This window comes from Anolis sagrei, chromosome 1 (genome assembly GCF_037176765.1).
Source record: "Anolis sagrei isolate rAnoSag1 chromosome 1, rAnoSag1.mat, whole genome shotgun sequence".
NCBI classification, from domain to species: domain Eukaryota; kingdom Metazoa; phylum Chordata; class Lepidosauria; order Squamata; family Dactyloidae; genus Anolis; species Anolis sagrei.
Window position 1 is genome coordinate 292509610 of NC_090021.1, and position 17895 is coordinate 292527504.

The 17895-nt window shown below is 37.9% G+C and overlaps 1 protein-coding gene across 1 annotated transcript in view; it reads left to right on the top strand.

Annotated features, from left to right (window-relative positions):
• RASGRP1 (RAS guanyl releasing protein 1) overlaps positions 1-17895 on the top strand; it is a 68867-nt gene that overhangs the window by 11472 nt on the left and 39500 nt on the right. Inside the window, exon 2 of the mRNA XM_067462860.1 lies at positions 2421-2596. Coding sequence (XP_067318961.1) covers positions 2421-2596 — 176 coding nt within the window. The remainder of the gene's footprint in view (positions 1-2420; positions 2597-17895) is intronic.

A 17895-nucleotide genomic window follows, 5' to 3' on the forward strand; every position in this document is an offset into this window, starting at 1 on the left:
ATGTGTTAAGACGCATTGTTTTGGAAGAGTTTGAAATAGATTTGGTTTTTCATAATAATAAGAAATAAGAAATCAGATGCAGAAGTGTCAGGTGTAGAAAGTGCTTTGGTTTCAGATGGCAGCTAATGGCCAATGCTGGTGAGGAAATTCAATAGGGTACCACCCTTGAACTGGAATTAGGAGACACTGATATAACACCCCTATAATTTGTGGAATGGTGTCGTGTTAAGGAACGGTGGTGGAGGAGTCAACATCTATTAAGCAAGAAACCTGAACAATCAGGGGCCTAGTGTCTCAAGGTCATCATGGCTATAAATCCCACAGCAGCAGCTGGAAGTTTCTGTTGTTTTCAGCTGTTCATTCCTCCTGGCTTTTATTCACTTCCTACTTATAGATGTGTTTGGATGCTTAACCTCTGAACTGTATTACAGTGTACATTTTTTGCCTTTTCCTTGTGGCCTTGGTTGTCATGACTGCAGGATTGTGAAGTGGCTGAGATCTCACTACTGAACTCCTTCATCTATCTTGGCAAACTCCCTTAACTACCTGTGCATGACCTAGACTATCTTGGTTCACCCATAACTGCTTCTCCTGACAGCTGCTGCTTGTAGATATAAGACAGATTTAAGAATTGCAATATATGACAACTTTGGCCAGTCTGGCTTTTCAAGGTACGGGTGTAGCTGGCACACAAGTTTTAATGGTGCGGAAGCACCCCTGCCACTGCAGAAACCAGGGGTTCCAGGCTCAGTGATGCATCCAGGAAGATTCCCAAGCTGTGAACCTGTAATTTCAGGGAGGAGTGTAACCCCATACCCTGTTTGGCCTTTTGACTGACCAGGAGACCTTCTGTCTTATCTGGATTCAATTTCAATTTATTCACCCTCATCCAGACCATCACAGGTGCCAGGCCACCGGTTCAGGACCTGGACAGCTTTCTTAGCAATAGATGGAAAAGAGTGATAGAGTTTGATCTGCGTACAGATGCCATCAATCTCTAAAACTCCAGATGATCTCTCTCAGTGGCTTCATGCAGCTGTTAAACAACTTGGGTGACAATACCGAGCCCTTCGGGATCCCACAAACAAAGGGCCGTGGGCCTAGCAGGTGTCCCCCAGCAACACTTTCTGGAAGCAATCCTTCAGGAAGGACCGGAACCACTGTAGGACAATACCTCCAAATCCCATTTCTGTGAGGTGCTCCAGAAGGATTCTGTGGTCTACGATATTGAAGGCCACTGAGAGGCCCAAGAGAACACACTCCCCCTGTCAAATTTCCTGTGTAGATCATCCTGTAAGGAGACCAAGGCTGTCTCTGTTCCATGACTAGATCTGATGCCAGACAGTGTCAGAACTAGATAATCTGATTCTTCCAAGAACACTTGAAGTTGCAGGGTGACCACATGTTCCAAGACTTTGCCTAAAAAGGGGAGATTGGAAACTGGTTGAAAGTTGTTCACTTGAGTAGGGTCCAGTGATTTTTTTTTAACAGCGTTTTTATCACAGCCTCCTTTAGGCTTGCTGGAATCTTGCCTTCTTGCAAGGAGGCATTAGCCACCACCTTCACCCAGTCTGCAAGCTTCCCACTAGAAAGTCTTCAGAAACTTTTTACTGTTGCCAATTTTTTCACAATCCGATTTGGGGCTGGGAATCATACTTGAAAATGCAGTGATCTAGGCAAGTGTTACTGAAGGTGGTGGCCCATAAACTGGTGTCATTTCATGAGCCATTGACAGTCAGTCCATGGTAAGTTATCACCAATCATCATACATGCAGTTCTGTTGGCGCAGGAGGCAAAGTCCCTGCTGATATCCCACAAAAGATAGTTTAACAAGTACTGGTCTAGACCAGCTCTCCCCTATTTAGGATTTACAGATACCCATTTTTGTGGCTTGAACTTATAGAACCCAAACCAGTGCATTCATTTAAGAAGTAATGTTCAGAAGAAGTTCTTGATGGCGTGGGTTTTTCAGTAGGAAAACAGATTTAGAGCTCATCAGGGATGTTGTGGCAGTGGGTTTCCAGATTGGACAGGGGCTTAAACTATATGCTCTTTGAATATCTTCCTGATTTTATCATTGTAAGATATTGTAGGTTGCCTTTTTTGCTTTTTGAGTGTGCTTTGAGATTTAAAAGCGATGGATAAAAATTACTGAGGCTTATACAGTAATGAAAAGCTCAGTGTGCTGCAAGAGCCACATGTGGCTCATGGAACAGATGGCATAATGAGTACATTTGTGGAAGGGAATGTCTTCTGGAAAAGGGGGAAGCCTTTGATGCATTTTTCAAAGTGGGAGGAGAATGTTTAAATAGCCCAATTCCTGTGAGCCAAATAGTCAAATGTCTTTTTCCTAACTTGCTGCAGAGGCTCTTGTGAAACGATGTTCTCACATGTGACTGTTGTTTTTCTTTCTCCTTTAGGAAAGCTTCACAAGGATGCAGTGCTGATCCAAAGGCAGCTGTTGAGCTCGAGCAGCTCTGTTGCTCCCATTCAGATCTCACTGAAACCACCGAGTTCAACGCAACAATGCCTTTGGGGCACTTCACCAAAGGAGCGAGTATAGATGAGCTTATTGATACTTGTATCCATTCTTTCGGTGAGTTGGGCGTTTTGCAGCTGTTTTGACTCTGTTTTGGTGTAGTATTCTGAATGCTGTATTTTATAATGTTTGAGATACAGAAAGGTGTGACTGACATCTTTTTGTTGCTCTTTCACTTGTTCAGTGAATACATCACTGTGAGAGTATAGATGGGACATTTAACTGTATAATTGCCATCTTTGAAGACATTAATAAGTGTACCAGAGTTACCACCTTGATGATCATGTTTTCTCCATATTCCCAGTTTTCAGTAAATATAAGGCGCATGGATAATTTCTGTATTAAGAAATGCATATATCAAACTGAAATGTTCATATTTGAGTATTGTTTTGTCTGTGCCTTAGCACAGTTAAAGAAACTGTGGCAGCACAATAATTCTTCCTTCTCTAGCAGCAAGAGATATTTCTTTTGCCTTCTTGTAAAAAGGAATGAAATTCAGTTTTTAAAAAGCTCAGTGATAGTATCTTTAGCTATCAGATTATTGTTTTATGCTTCTCAGCTGACAGAATACTTTTGGACAGACTTATAATTTCATGTAGCCCAGTCCTTTGTATATTTTCTTAAGAGTAACTCCTACTTAGTTTAATGGGACTTAGTTGCAAATAAGTCTGCATCAGATTGTCATTCTGAATGTTTTTTTTTCCCTGTTACTGCCTTTCATATTTTTTGTGTAAATGATTTTGAATGTATTAAATAATCTAATGAAAAAGGCAAGAGTATTAAAATAATTCAAGGATAAATGCTGGAATTCTAATAAGGATTTTTGTGTATTTCCTACGATATTGTTTGCATTTATGCTTCTTTTGTTTTGGTTTGTCTTTTGATGGATGAATGCTTAGAATTAACAGTTTGATCTTTTTTGTATTGTTGATACTGTTACAATTTCTGATCAATCATTTTAAACATGCAGATGAAGGCATAGTTTGTTTTAATGCCATGTATTTAACCTCCTTTTATGTAGAAGAGAAGAATCCTCCTCCTTATCAATAAGGATAACTGAACATCCATGTGCATTGTTATTCATATGCATGTGGCATAATGCAATCTGATAACTTTATTTAGTGGATAAGTTAGAGTAGTACAATAGGCTTAGTATTCAGGACCCAGCATTCCTGATTCATGCAGCAAGCAATGACAAATACCCTCAAACATGTCTAATGAAACAACATGCATGTTATGCACATAGATAAAACATTTGGAAAGCAAAATGCATTTTTGTCCATGAATCTTCGTATACATCTCCTTGGGTCCTGAACCTGAGGACAAGGTGGGAGACAATGTAAATAAATAAACTGATGGTCAAGAACTCTCAGTAATACATATTTTGTTTTTTGTTTTTGTTTTTTTAACATACTGTTTAATGCAACTGCTTCATCCACAAGGGCAATGAAAAGCAAAGACCTGGTTATTTATTTATACATCGATTGATTGCATACTGCCTTCCCATTTAAAAATGCATTGCTTTAAATGCAAAGCAATGTCTTCAGAATGAAACTGATCAATAAAGCAATGAGAATCATAACTAAAAACAATGTAAATAATATATCTTTTTAAAATTAAAGTGAACTGAAATGAAAGAAATTGTTGGAACCAAATAATTTTTCTGTTAACATTATTTACAGGGAATGGATTTTATTGATTTTAGTATAACGCTTTTAGAAGTAAGTATACTTAGGGCTGCATCCTGTGGTTATGTTTCTATGAACATTTGCCTAGCATTGAGCCCTGCTGATGAGTAAATATGAATATAATTGGCTATAGGCCACACAGCTGACTTGGTTATGTTCTGATACACTCTGAAAGGGAGAACAATAACTGAGGATTACAGATTGTCGGTAGTAAAGCTATTAAAACAGGCAATAAAGGTATTAAGGCAGTTTGTTCTGATACATTATTTCCATTTATTTTTGTTGTCAGATTTTATTAGCATCCTTATGCAATCACAGCCATAGGAGGCATGAACAGAATTTGGATATGTGGGTACACTACAGACAACTCCTAATTGTGAACTGAAACAACACTATTGTCATTGTTACATTTCTATCCCATCTTGTTTCCAATCCTAGAATCTAAAAAAGCTGAAATGTAGTGTTACAAAGGATACAACTGAAATTCAGTAAATCAAAATATTGTTACAGTAAAATATATTATTACAGTAGTGTCGTGTTTATCCAACCTTTGCTCATCCAACGTTTTGTATTATCCAATGCAGTCAACCTCCCGTTTGGATCCACAGCTGTTTCAATACATTGTGATGTTTTGGTACTAAATTCGTAAATACAATAATTATTACAAACCATTACTGTGTATTGAACTGTTTTTTTCTGTTCATTTGTTGTAAAACATGATGTTTTGGTTCTTAATTTATAAAATCATAATTTGATGTTTAATAGGCTTTTCCTTAATTCCTCCATATTATCTAACATTTTTGCTTATCCAACATTCTGCCGGCCCGTTTATGTCTACAGTATTCTAAAGCAGCCAAATTAAAAGCCATTTAACCCATTTAACCTGTTTTAATTGTTTATATGTTTTCATTTTATTATTGTACAAGACACTGAATGTTTGCCACCTCGTTACATTATGTGAAGCCATCCTGAATCCCTTCAGGGAAAGAGGGCAGATTTAAAATAATAATAATAATAATAATAATAATAATTTTGTAAATTAAGTTAAAATTTCAAACTTTTATACATTTTTAAAAATGTTTCAAAGAAAAAAAAGTAAACACAAAGTGTTTGCGAAAAGCCCACCTGAATAAAAAGATACTTTCTTTCTGGTAGAAGGACAACAGGAAGGAGGCCAGCTAAGGCTGCCTTAGAAAGGAGTTTCACAACCAGACTTGATTATAGTTGTGGTTTGATACTATTTTAAGAATGTGTATTGTGTTGAGTACCTTTGGGAATTCCCAGTACTTCTAAAATGGTTATAAATTAAAGCTGGTTGAACCAGATAAGGAGTCTTAAGGAAGTTTCTTAGTTATTTTTGGAAGGTATAAACATTGCAGTGGAGATTAGCAGAAGGAAGACAATTGGAAGCATTCATCTATATTGCTTCAAATGCCAGGAGCTCTCTGTGTTAGGTTAACTGTCATTGATGTTGGCAGGTTACTTGCAATTCTTATGTTTACACAGGTTTTGATTTCAGTTTTCATGAACAACACACCGTTGACCCTTCATATTTGTGGGTATAACTTTTGCAAATTTGATTATTTGTGGATTTGATTAATATGTTTGCTCCAGGTATCTAAGTTCTCCAGGTCAATTCTATGGTCTGCTTTTGGTGGAAGTTCACCATAGAGTCACCATGCAGGGCCTAGAAGTTCCTAGAGAAATATTCTCACAGGCAAAAAAAACCAGTGTTTGTTTTTATGGTATATGTGCAGAATAAAACTATTTTTTAAGAAGACCTCTTCCCTAACTCCTGTAAAGGTAGAGGTCTTGTTGTATATTTCATTGTATTTATCTTGTCATAGTGAAAATGTTTGAACAATGGAAGGAGGAGGATGCAATTAGGAGTTCTGGTTAGAATAAAACCTTACTATTGTTTAAACCAGAATTTGCCACCAGAAAGTGTTGAAGATGTAAGGTCAGTTATTTCTGCAACGTGAGAGGAACTGGTTCATTGGACCCTTTTCCTGACTTACAATGAGATGCAAATCTAATGCACACAATTATATACTTTTGTGCAATTATGTTGTGTATACATTTGGTTTTGGAATTCTAGCCAAAGCTATGTTTGCTTTGGAAATAAGAAAAGAGTACTGAAGTATATATTGCCTGACTCAGAGTGACTGAATGTACTACATTATAACAAATGTATACGGATTGAATTTGACAACTGCCATTGTGAATGACACATAGTAAAATCACAGGAATCTTGGTTTTCATTGAAAATAGAGAATGCACTTGTCTCTCATAACAATAAAAGCAATGAGTCTTACTACTCCTAACAGAATATGTCCTTGTCCTTCATACCTCCATGGCAGCGCCTATTTGCTATTTCTGTTCTAGTGCTTACATAGATAGGGGAACGTTGCTGGGATATTTAGCATCAACCGTATTATTCCGGTAGGATCAAGGACTTGACAAAAGGAAAAATAGCAATTTAAGTATGCTCTTTTGGTGCTAAGGCTAAGCTTGTGTTGCTCTGTCAGGTGGACGAAAGGGCTGGCTATACTTTGTGGGAAGTGGACCTGGCTGGTAGAGTTGCATCTATAGGTCTCATTCACACTACATAGTTGTAGCATTTTGATACCACTTTCAACTGTTTTGACTCCATCCTACGGAATCCTGGAATTTGTAGTTTTGTAGTATTTACAATTTTCTGTGTGAGCTTGGATGCCAGATCAAACTACTGGTATCATTTCCAGCATCCTGTACTCGTGTCAGTTAAACCGATTTCAACTGTTATTTGTGAAATGTGAAATAAATAATATATATATGTTTAGAGCTTCATTTCAGATTCTATCTCATGCTACATTTGGATTTCCAAGCTACCAGCAAAACCTTTTAACAAGCAGTAATGCACCTTTACTCCCAACTTTGTATTCAAAAATTATCATGGTAGCAAAGGGTGACAAGGAATTTGATACAGATGACTGAGTAGGTTGGTGGAGGAAGGACATTTTTTTTCTTTCCTCCTCCAGCAGTCTGCTTGGTTTTCCACGTTGGCTAATCCTTCAGATACATTCCTCCTTTGCCAGCACATTAAGTGCTTTTCTTGTTAAATTAGCTAGCTTAGCTAGGAGGCTAGTATTTTTGCGTTCTTTGTTGAACATAGAGGAAAGCCCTACCTGCCCTCCAGATACAGCATTAATGTATAGGATTTGAGCCTCTAAGGAGCTTAGTTTGGCATGCTAATAATTTTTGTGGGGTTGTTTTACAAGGTTGTGTTATTCAGAGTTACTCTACCAAAATTTGTATAATGTGTTTTAATGATTTTTATTGTTTTTAACTGTAATCCTTGTTGTATAGCATCACATGATCTTGAGTGAGGCCGTTCTGAGTCCCCCTTTTGGGGGAGAAGTATGGGGCAGAAATGCATGGAATAAATAACTATAAATAATCAACAGTAATTCAGAATTGTAACATAGTCCTCGATTTAGCAGTTAGAATTGTTTGAATATGGACTTGTGTTGCGTGATTCCACTTACAATATGTATCTTAATGAATAATTAGACTGTAATAATCTTTTTCTGAGTGTTTTGTACTATGAATTTAAGTTTTATACAATTACAAAAAGTAAAAACAAACCCAATACAGAAAGAAACACAAGAAGCACAGCATTCTCCAAAGTCGCCCAAATTGGTTACCATACTTGGCAGATAGTAGCTCGTGGGAAGTGTGAAACAGTTTGACATTGTTGACTATTATTATTATTAGAATATTTAATAAATGGGGTATTCTTTCATGGAATTAATCATTGATTGGTCCATATTTTTCATACATGTCATATTTAGTTTTTCCATGAGGACCAGTGATGACAATCTTTTTCCAGGTTCGAAAAGACAGATTCGTTTTTTCTTTCCATGAGCATATCACTTCTAATCTTGCCACTAAGCAGAGAATGATAGGTTCATTAGGTCCCAAAAAAGTGCCAAGATACCTATTGCTTTAGCATTTTAATAACAGGTTCTTTTACTTCAGGAATCATCAGCTGGTACACAGCTTCCTTTGAAAGGTCACCAGTTACCATAACTTCTGAAGTTTTTCCAAACTCAAATGTTTGTATGCATGTTTGTATGCACTACCTCCAGTTGTTACACCCTATTTAAACATCTAAAAACCCAGTGCTATTGAATTGGTTGATAATCTAATTGGTTGTGAATTTTCAGATCTGCTTTAGGCCATGATTCTATGTTTATTTTATTTACAGTATTTATATTCCTCTCTTCTTACCCTGCAGGGAACTTAGGGCAGATTATAATGCACATATACATGGCAAGCATTCAGTGCCATTTAGACATACAACATATATAGACAGACACAGAGGCATTTAACATTCCAGCTATTCCGGCTTCATGTGGGCTTGATTCCAGCTATAGGGGGAGTTGCTGCTTCACTGTCCACTTGTGACACTGAGTCCTTTGATGGAGTACTTCCTCATTCTTCTGCATGCTGCTGAAAGGTTTTATGACATTGTAAATTAGTTAAAATAGCCTCTTCACATAAAGCAGTACCTAAATTTCCTACTTGACAGATGCAGCTATCTTTCGGGCTGCATAGGTCGACAGCAATCTAGACTATTAATGACTGGGAACTTACTCCAACCCGGGCTGGCTTCAAACTCATGACTTCTCGGTCAGTAGTGATTTATTGCAGTTAGCTACTAACTAGCTGTGCCACAGCCCAGTCTGCATCTGTATCATTGATTATATCTCTAGCCCTTGTATTTTGCTCTGATTGATAGTAGGAAATTCATATGCCTTTGCTATGTTCTTCACATTTTAAGGGTGTCCTTCAAAGAAGAGTTCTTTATCTGGGCAAGTTTGTTGTTAGTAATAGGAAGAAGTGTAATGTCATTAATCTATTTAAATTACAACAAAGCCATGTTTTTGAGAATGCATTTTTGAATATCCTCACAAGTTGGCATATTTAAAGAGCTGTATGATAATATGTTAAGGTTGGAGTCTTCAAACCACTATCTTTTTCAGTAAAGTTTATAGAATTGTCTAATGTGCCTATCTTCCTTAAGAAATACATTAATCGGATTGCCCATATAGACATTGGTCAAACTTTTGGAAGTGATACTTTTCTCAACAAAAGCCACACTTTATCGATCTATTCTAGTTTAAACTTTTCTACGTGACAGTTCAGAAACATTACTAATGAAGGCTACTGTCCTGTTTTCATTTAGCTGAGAGTAAGTCTTGTTGACCTGAATGAGATGTACTTTTGAGTACAGGTGCAAATGGAAATTCACTGGGTGACCTTGGATCAGTCACACACTTGTGGCTGGCAATGGAAATTTTCCCCTGAATTAACTTTGTGAAGAAAATCCTATGATAGGGTTTCCTTAGGATCACCATAAGTCAGAAATTATTTGAAGACACACAACAACAGCAACAACAACAACAACAAACACACGTATCAGATCTCAGAAATAAAGCAGGGTCAGAGTACTTAGATTAGAGACCTTAGGGGAATAACAAGTTCTACGGGCTACATTTAGAGGAGGATGTTGACAAAGCTGCCTAGGTTCTCCTTTTGAGAGAAAGGTGAAATATAAAGTCAATAACTAAATAAATAAACCACAGTTGAATATGTTGGAAATTGCAACCTTCTTCAAGCCTTCTATACTAGTTATTTTTATGTATATAATTGTTTTGCTTACATAAACAATTATGTAAGCAAAACATATTGGTATGCAGTTTCCCTTTACTTTATGTTTCTTGAGGTTGTGGCTGCAGACCACATGATCAGATCTGGGACTGCCCTGAGCTCAGACTCCATTTTAGAAAGACATACTGTATTAGACTCTCAGTCTGTACAGACTTCAGTAGGAATGCTTTAGAGTTTGGACTTTTGATTCTAAGAAAGATTCCCTGTATTATCTGCACAGAGAAATTACGTCAAATCAATCTGTAACTGGATTGACAAATTATGTACCTTTAAAACTATGTTACTTTTAATAAAGACTACGTATTTTTGTCTCTTGAGAGCATGATTTAAAACTGAATATATTTTATGGGAGAATAGATGTTTTTTGGGCAACTGAAATAACACTTCTGAAGATCTGCTATACATTTTGTGCATTGGCATAATATTTGTGCCTAACAATTCAAAGAGATATCCAGGTATAGCAGTCTAATAGCTGAGAAACCTAATTTGCTTTGCATAAATACGTGTGGATATTTACCACTAAGGAGAAGATTTACTCAAATGAGTATTTAACTCTTCTCAGGAATATCATACTTTACAAAGGTTTGTGATTATTCCAAATAGTGTGAATGCCAATTAATCTCCAAAAGGGCCGTAGTTCCAAAAAGCTTTGGAGATTCTGGTTTTCCAAAAAGTTATGACCTCATGGTCATGCCTTTCCGAAAGAATATTCCTTGCCTAAGAAAACCTTGTATCATTCATGGGGTCACTATAAATCAACAGGCAACTTGAAGGCATATACTTTGCTTTTCACACTTAGGGTCCTTCCACACAGCCCTGTATCCCAGAATATCAAGTCAGAAAATCCCACAACATCTGCTTTGAACTGGGTTATCTGAGTCCACATTCATATAATGTGGGATTTTCTGCCTTGATATTCTGGGATATAGGGCTGTGTGGAAGGGCCCATACATAGAATTTAATTGTAATATGAATTTTGCAAGTTTCATACTAAATCATCATAATGAGAATTCTTAGCTAACTATGAGAATACATTATGCAGTAGTAGTCCACACATTTTGTATTGTATAAATGTTCATTTAATATAAGAACAAATTCTTGTTTGTCTTGGTTTTTAATCACTATTAACCCAGTCCTCTGTAGTGTCAAAATATCAACATATAATAAAGCCTCATTGCCTTGAACTGTATATTTAGGATTCTTTTTCCAGGGAAACATCCAGGTGTTAGGATATACTGTGCTGTATTAAACATAGATTAATCTTTGTGCTTTTAAGTCATCCTAGTGTAATTCTGTCAAAACTGGCATAAAAGCTTTAACGTTGCTTGGCAACTGAAATGAAGTTAATGGGAATGTAATCACATTACAACAACCAGAAGACTTTTGGACTTTTAAAAGCCATTTAAAATGTTAATTTAGTTAAATAGGGCTGATTGTGTTTAAGTAATGTAAAATGCTATCGTGATAAATTTACATTTGCTGTAGAAACGTTTCTATGAAAGTTCAGCCTCAATTATTTTAAAAACAGTTTAAGACTGCAAACAAGTTCAGTGACTTTTAATGATTTAAAGCTGTTTACATTTACTGAAAATTAATACCATATAGTTTAACAAAAGCCATCGGGTTAAAATAGTGATTGCTACTGTTTGGAACCAAACACCCCGAATAGTCTTTTCTACAATAAAAAATAACAGAAACTATTATAGTGGCTTTTCATGTATTGCCCAGAGAAATATTACTTCATCATAATGTGACAAGGTAAGGCAAACCAAGGAAAAGGGAAGGAGGAAAGGTTAAATTGCATCCTGCTATTTTTCTCAAATAGCATGAACCTACGGATACTTTTTCAAATACTTGCCTTTTTGATATACCTTTTTAACCATCATGCTGCCTATCCTAACTTGATGCCCCCAACCGTTCTAGACTACACTCCCCCGGTGGCTGGAATTCAAAAAGCATACCCTCATGAAGCTGGAAAGTTAAATAGCCTCTGTGTCCCTGTCCACTTCCTGTACTATGAGCAGTGTCAGCTAGTTAAGAAATGCTATTTTAATTTATCTCAATACCCCAGAGCAGTTGTAAATCAGTGGCACTATGGAAAATTAAAATAGTAGCTTGATTCAGTTGTCTGATGTTGTTTAAATCAGTGGGGTTGGGAGGAAGTTAACAAGGATGGAACGGGGGCAGATTGGGCCAAAGGATGCCAGGCATTGATGTAAGATTGGATTGCTTGGCAGAGCTTCAGATTGCCAGACTGCTAGGACTAATTGATAGCACAGTCCTCTGAATTTCTGATAGTCATTAAAACATAATTCCCATGTACGTGTGCTCAAGAGAGTTCCAAAGTTTCTGATCGCAAATTTGTGCCTATTTACAGCAGTAGGCAAATTAAGGATTTTTCTGCTTTTTCCCTGTTGTAAAAAACCAGTTGCTACTAGGAGAGGAAAGGATCAAAGACATTTCCATTTACCATTACCATTGTTTGGGTAAAAGAATGTCTCTTAGTTTATTAGCCAAGGAAGTTCTCTCTAAGGTTCTCTCAAAGATTTTTCCATTGTCAAATAGGAAAGCTAAAGATGAACTGGGGGATTTCAACAAGGATCATCGTCTCTGTGATGATTCTTAGGTTTTCTCATATTTTGTACTGAATTGTTGTTATGGTTTGATACTGTGGTAATTTTCTTAGTGACCGTGATAGAGGGAGTATGAATCTAATTAATAATATATCTAGTGTTTTGAACATTGATGCTTGATTGACACAAGAGGTATGTACTGCATCACATTTGAGAATCAGCAAATGAGCATGTGGTTATTTTAAATTACAGTGGTCCTTTGTGTATTTTGTGTGCTCCTTGATATTATGGAATAATGAAAGAAAATGGTCAGTTGAACTAGGCAAAAGATAATACTGCATCTTTGACTTTTGCCATCTGTATGAATGTGTGACTGAATGACCTAATACTAATAATTAGTATGAATTTGCAGAAAAGAAAATTAATAACCTAAATCAGTGGTTCTCACCTTTTGGTCCTTCGGGTGTTTTGGACTTCAGCTCCCACAATTTCTAACAGCTGGCTAGAACTTCTGAAAGTCCTAAACACCTGGAGGACCAAAGATTGAGCACCACTGACCTAAATAATAATAATAAATTATTATTATTATTATTATTATTATTATTATTAACTTTATTTGTACCCTGCTAGCATCTCCCGAAGGACTCGATGCAGCTTACAAAGGCCAAGGCCTCAAAACACAACATAACAATACAACACCTAAAGCAAATTAAAAACATATTAATTGAATATGTTTTATATTATCAAAATGTCTCAAGAATTTTATGGGAGAAAAATCGGAGTATTCTCTTTCTCAGATGTTTAAAGGGAAATTTGGTAAAATTTATTTATTATTTACTTAAAACATCTATATCTCATCCTTCTCAACCTCCGAGGAGGGACCCAGAATGACTTCCATCAGGCAACAATTCAATGCCATACAATGTGATCACATAATAAAAGAACAATACATAGTAAAATAATTATAAATATACATTAAAAACAGTTCACCAAGTTAGAAACACCATCCAACACAATCCAGAATTGCGGTCTAATAAAATCTTTGTCTTCACCAGTGCAATCCATCTAATCTGCGAACACCTGATTCCGTATCCAGTATTTCAGTTTCTTTTGGAAGGTCAGGAGAAAGGGGGCAGATCTAACCTCATTGGGGGGCAACCACCAAATGCGATTGCGAAGGTGGTGGGACTGAGAGCAGGGCCTCCCGGGAAAATCTTAAAGTCCTTGATGATTCGTAGGTGAAGATACTTTCGGACAGGTAATCAGGTAAATAAAATTGGACCATTTTGATTCCCAAGGCATTTGACTTTATTAAATGTACAAATAACAGGTAGAGCACAGAAGGCTCATATTGAATCTATCCAAGTACTGATGCGAGTCCAGCAGATGCATCTACTATAAGATGGCAATACTGGCGAAGTAATTCATCCTTTTGGCTACCATCTTTTCTTCTTTTAGATCTTTTCTGGGTGGCTAAAAGGCTGTTAAAGTCTGCCTTGGTTAAAAGTGGATTGTAGCCCTCAGAGATCATTTGCAAAATAGGTTGTTGTTGTTCATTCGTTCAGTCGTCTCTGACTCTTCGTGACCTCACGGACCAGCCCACGCCAGAGCTCCCTGTCGGCCGTCACCACCCCCAGCTCCTTCAAGGTCAGTCCAGTCACTTCAAGGATGCCATCCGTCCATCTTGCCCTTGGTCGGCCCCTCTTCCTTTTTCCTTCTACTTTCCCCAGCATAATTGTCTTCTCTAGGCTTTGCTGTCTCCTCATGATGTGGCCAAAGTACTTCAACTTTGTCTCTAGTATCCTTCCCTCCAATGAGCAGTTGGGTTTTATTTCCTGGAGGATGGACTGGTTGGATCTTCTCGCAGTCCAAGGTACTCTCAGAACTTTCCTCCAACATCACAGTTCAAAAGCATCGATCTTCCTTCGCTCAGCCTTCCCTAAGGTCCAGCTCTCACATCCGTAGGTTACTACAGGGAATACCATGGCTTTGACTATGCGGATCTTTGTTGCCAGTGTGATGTCTCTACTCTTTACTATTTTATCGAGATTGGACATTGCTCTCCTCCCAAGAAGTAAGCGTCTTCTGATTTTCTGGCCACAGTCTGCATCTGCAGTAATCTTTGCACCTAGAAATACAAAGTCTGTCACGGCCTCCAAAATTTCTCCCTCTATCTTCCAGTTGTCAATCATTCTTGTTGCCATAATCTTGGTTTTTTTTTATATTTAGCTGCAACCCGGCTTTTGCGCTTTCTTCTTTCACCTTGATTAGAATGCTCCTCAGCTCCTCCTCGCTTTTGGCCATCAGAGTGGTGTCATCTGCATATCTGAGGTTGTTAATGTTTCTTCCAGCAATTTTTACCCCAGCTTTGCATTCATCAAACCCCGCACATCACATGATGTGTTCTGCATACAAGTTTAAAAGGTTGGGTGAGAGTATGCAACCTTGCCGTACGCCTTTCCCAATCTTGAACCAGTCTGTTGTTCCGTGGTCAGTTCTGACTGTTGCTACTTGGTCCTTGTACAGATTCCTCAGGAGAGAGACAAGGTGGCTTGGGATGCCCATCCCACCAAGAACTTGCCACAATTTATTATGATCCACACAGTCAAAGGCTTTAGAATAGTCAATGATGCGGAAGTAGATGTTTTTCTGAAACTCCCTGCCTTTCTCCATTATCCAGCGGATATTGGCAATCTGGTCTCTCGTTCCTCTGCCTTTTCTAAACCCAGCTTGAACATCTGGCAGCTCTCGCTCCATGTATTCCTGGAGTCTTCCTTGCAGGATCTTGAGCATTACCTTACTGGCATGAGAAATAAGGGCCACTGTACGGAAGTTGGAGCAGTCTTTCGCATTTCCCTTTTTTGGTATGGGGATATAAGTTGATTTTTTCCAGTCTGATGGCCATTCTTGTGTTTTCCATATTTGCTGGCATATGGCATGCATCACCTTGACAGCATCATATTTTAAGATTTTAAACAGTTCAGCTGGGATCCCGTCGTCTCCTGCTGCCTTGTTGTTAGCAATGCTTCTTAAGGCCCATTCAACCTCACTCCTCAGGATGTCTGGTTCTAATTCATTCACCACACCGTCAAAACTATCCTTGATATTATCATCCTTCCTATACAGATCTTCTGTATAGTCTCGCCACCTTCTCTTGATCTCTTCAGCTTCTGTTAGGTCCCTGCCATCTTTGTTTCTTATCATACCAATTTTTGCCTGAAATTTACCTCCAATGTTTCCAATTTTCTGGAAGAGGTCTCTTGTCCTTCCTATTCTGTTGTTTTCTTCCACTTCCATGCATTGCTTATTTAAAAATAGTTCCTTATCTCTTCTGGCTAACCTCTGGAATTGCGCATTTAACTGGGTATATCTCCCCTTATCACTGTTTCCTTTTGCTTTCCTCCTTTCTTGGGCTACTTCCAGTGTTTCAGCAGACAACCATTTTGCCTTCTCGGTTTTCTTTTTCTTTGGGACGTACTTTGTTGCCACCTCCTGAACAATGGCGCGGACTTCTGTCCATAGTTCTTCTGGTACTCTGTTTACTAAATCTAGTCCTTCAAATCTGTTCTTCACTTCCACTGTATATTCGCTAGGAATGTTAGTGAGATCATATCTAACTGGTCCGTGTATTTTCCCTGATCTATTTCCCTATTTCCCTAATCTATTTCCCTGAAATAGGTAGTGCTTTGCAAATAAAACCTCTTACAGATAGCCTGATTTACATACTGTCTTTACAGCATAATAGGTTTGAATGAAGTTTTACCTGGTCATTACATTAATGCATACGTTTGTGTTCTTACAGTCTGAGAAAATATGCAAGATTCTTGACAAAATGACACAATGTGCATGTCTTGTTCCATGCCTGCTGTGGCTTTTTAAATCTGCTGGGGTAGGACTGAAAGACAAGAAAAGGAAGTTGGTAAATGTCTCACTAAAAACAAAAGCAAAAGTAAGCATTAGAAAAATCTACATGACTTCACTTCTCCTTAAGGATTTGTGTGAGCCATTTCAAAAAAGCATTCTGTTCTTGTGATTCAGACAATTACTGTGTCTCTGATTTGTTTTTGGGAGTGAAGCCATTGAATATGTGGCGGATAATTGGCCCAAGCCTCTCCTGGATGAATCCAATTTCCTACCTGGCTATGGCACTAAAACTACCTATATTGTCAAAGTATGTCATGGTAGTTGGGGGGTTTGTGAGCATGTTAATTATTGGCAGTTTATGAGACTCTTTGTCATGGTATTTTTTGAATTTTGTTGCAGGGAGAGTTTGGATAGTGGTGAGTTGGTCTGGGAATTTAGTGCTGGGGGTCTGCTGCCCTACTCAATGACTTTTGGCATGTAGAGGGTTGCAGTGTTATGCTTTTTATATCCACATAAAAGTGCTAGAAAGGTTATCCATGGATCTGGTAAATCATTAGTATGCTGAATATATTCGACTCTGCTTCTTTTTTCATGTACTTTTAATTCTGATAATACAATGGAAGCTATTATCTGCAGGCAGTTGTGAGAAAAAGGGCACGCAGTCAAGTATCTGGCTTCCTATCCATGCCCTCTTTGTTTACATGGATAGAGAAATCAGATCTTGCCTTAGTCAATTTCATGTTTGATTACAGCAATACACTCCATATAGGGCTATCCTCAAAGTCACTGGCTCAGCAGGCTGCAGCATTTGGCTGGAGATAGCAGATCAAATCATAGAATCATAGAATCAAAGAGTTGGAAGAGACCTCATGGGCCATCCAGTCCAACCCCCTGCCAAGAAGCAGGAATATTGCATTCAAATCACCCCTGACAGATGGCCATCCAGCCTCTGTTTAAAAGCTTCCAAAGAAGGAACCTCCACCACACTCCGGGGCAGAGAGTTCCACTGCTGAACGGCTCTCACAGTCAGGAAGTTCTTCCTCATGTTCAGATGGAATCTCCTCTCTTGTAGTTTGAAGCCATTGCTCCGCGTCCTAGTCTCCAAGGAAGCAGAAAACAAGCTTGCTCCCTCCTCCCTGTGGCTTCTTCTCACATATTTATACATGGCTATCATATCCCCTCTCAGCCTTCTCTTCTCAGCCTTCTCTTCTAATATAAAACAATTTTGTTTCAGCTTCATTGCTTTCCAAGGTTAATTCAGAGTGTTCACTTAGGGTCAGGGGATTTCAGGAATCACTTTCTTCCCTATGAGCCTGTCCAAAAGTTGTATTTAATTTCTGAAGTCATTTTTTGTATCCTTTAGCTTACAGAAAATAAATAAAATGGTGGGAATAAAAGAAAGGATCTTTTCACTTTTGGCATCCTGCTTGCTAACACCTTTCAAGTAAAGTTTTCTGTGCCCTTAATTGCCTCTTGTAGGTAGGTGTTAAAAATACACCTTAGAATATGTTTTTGA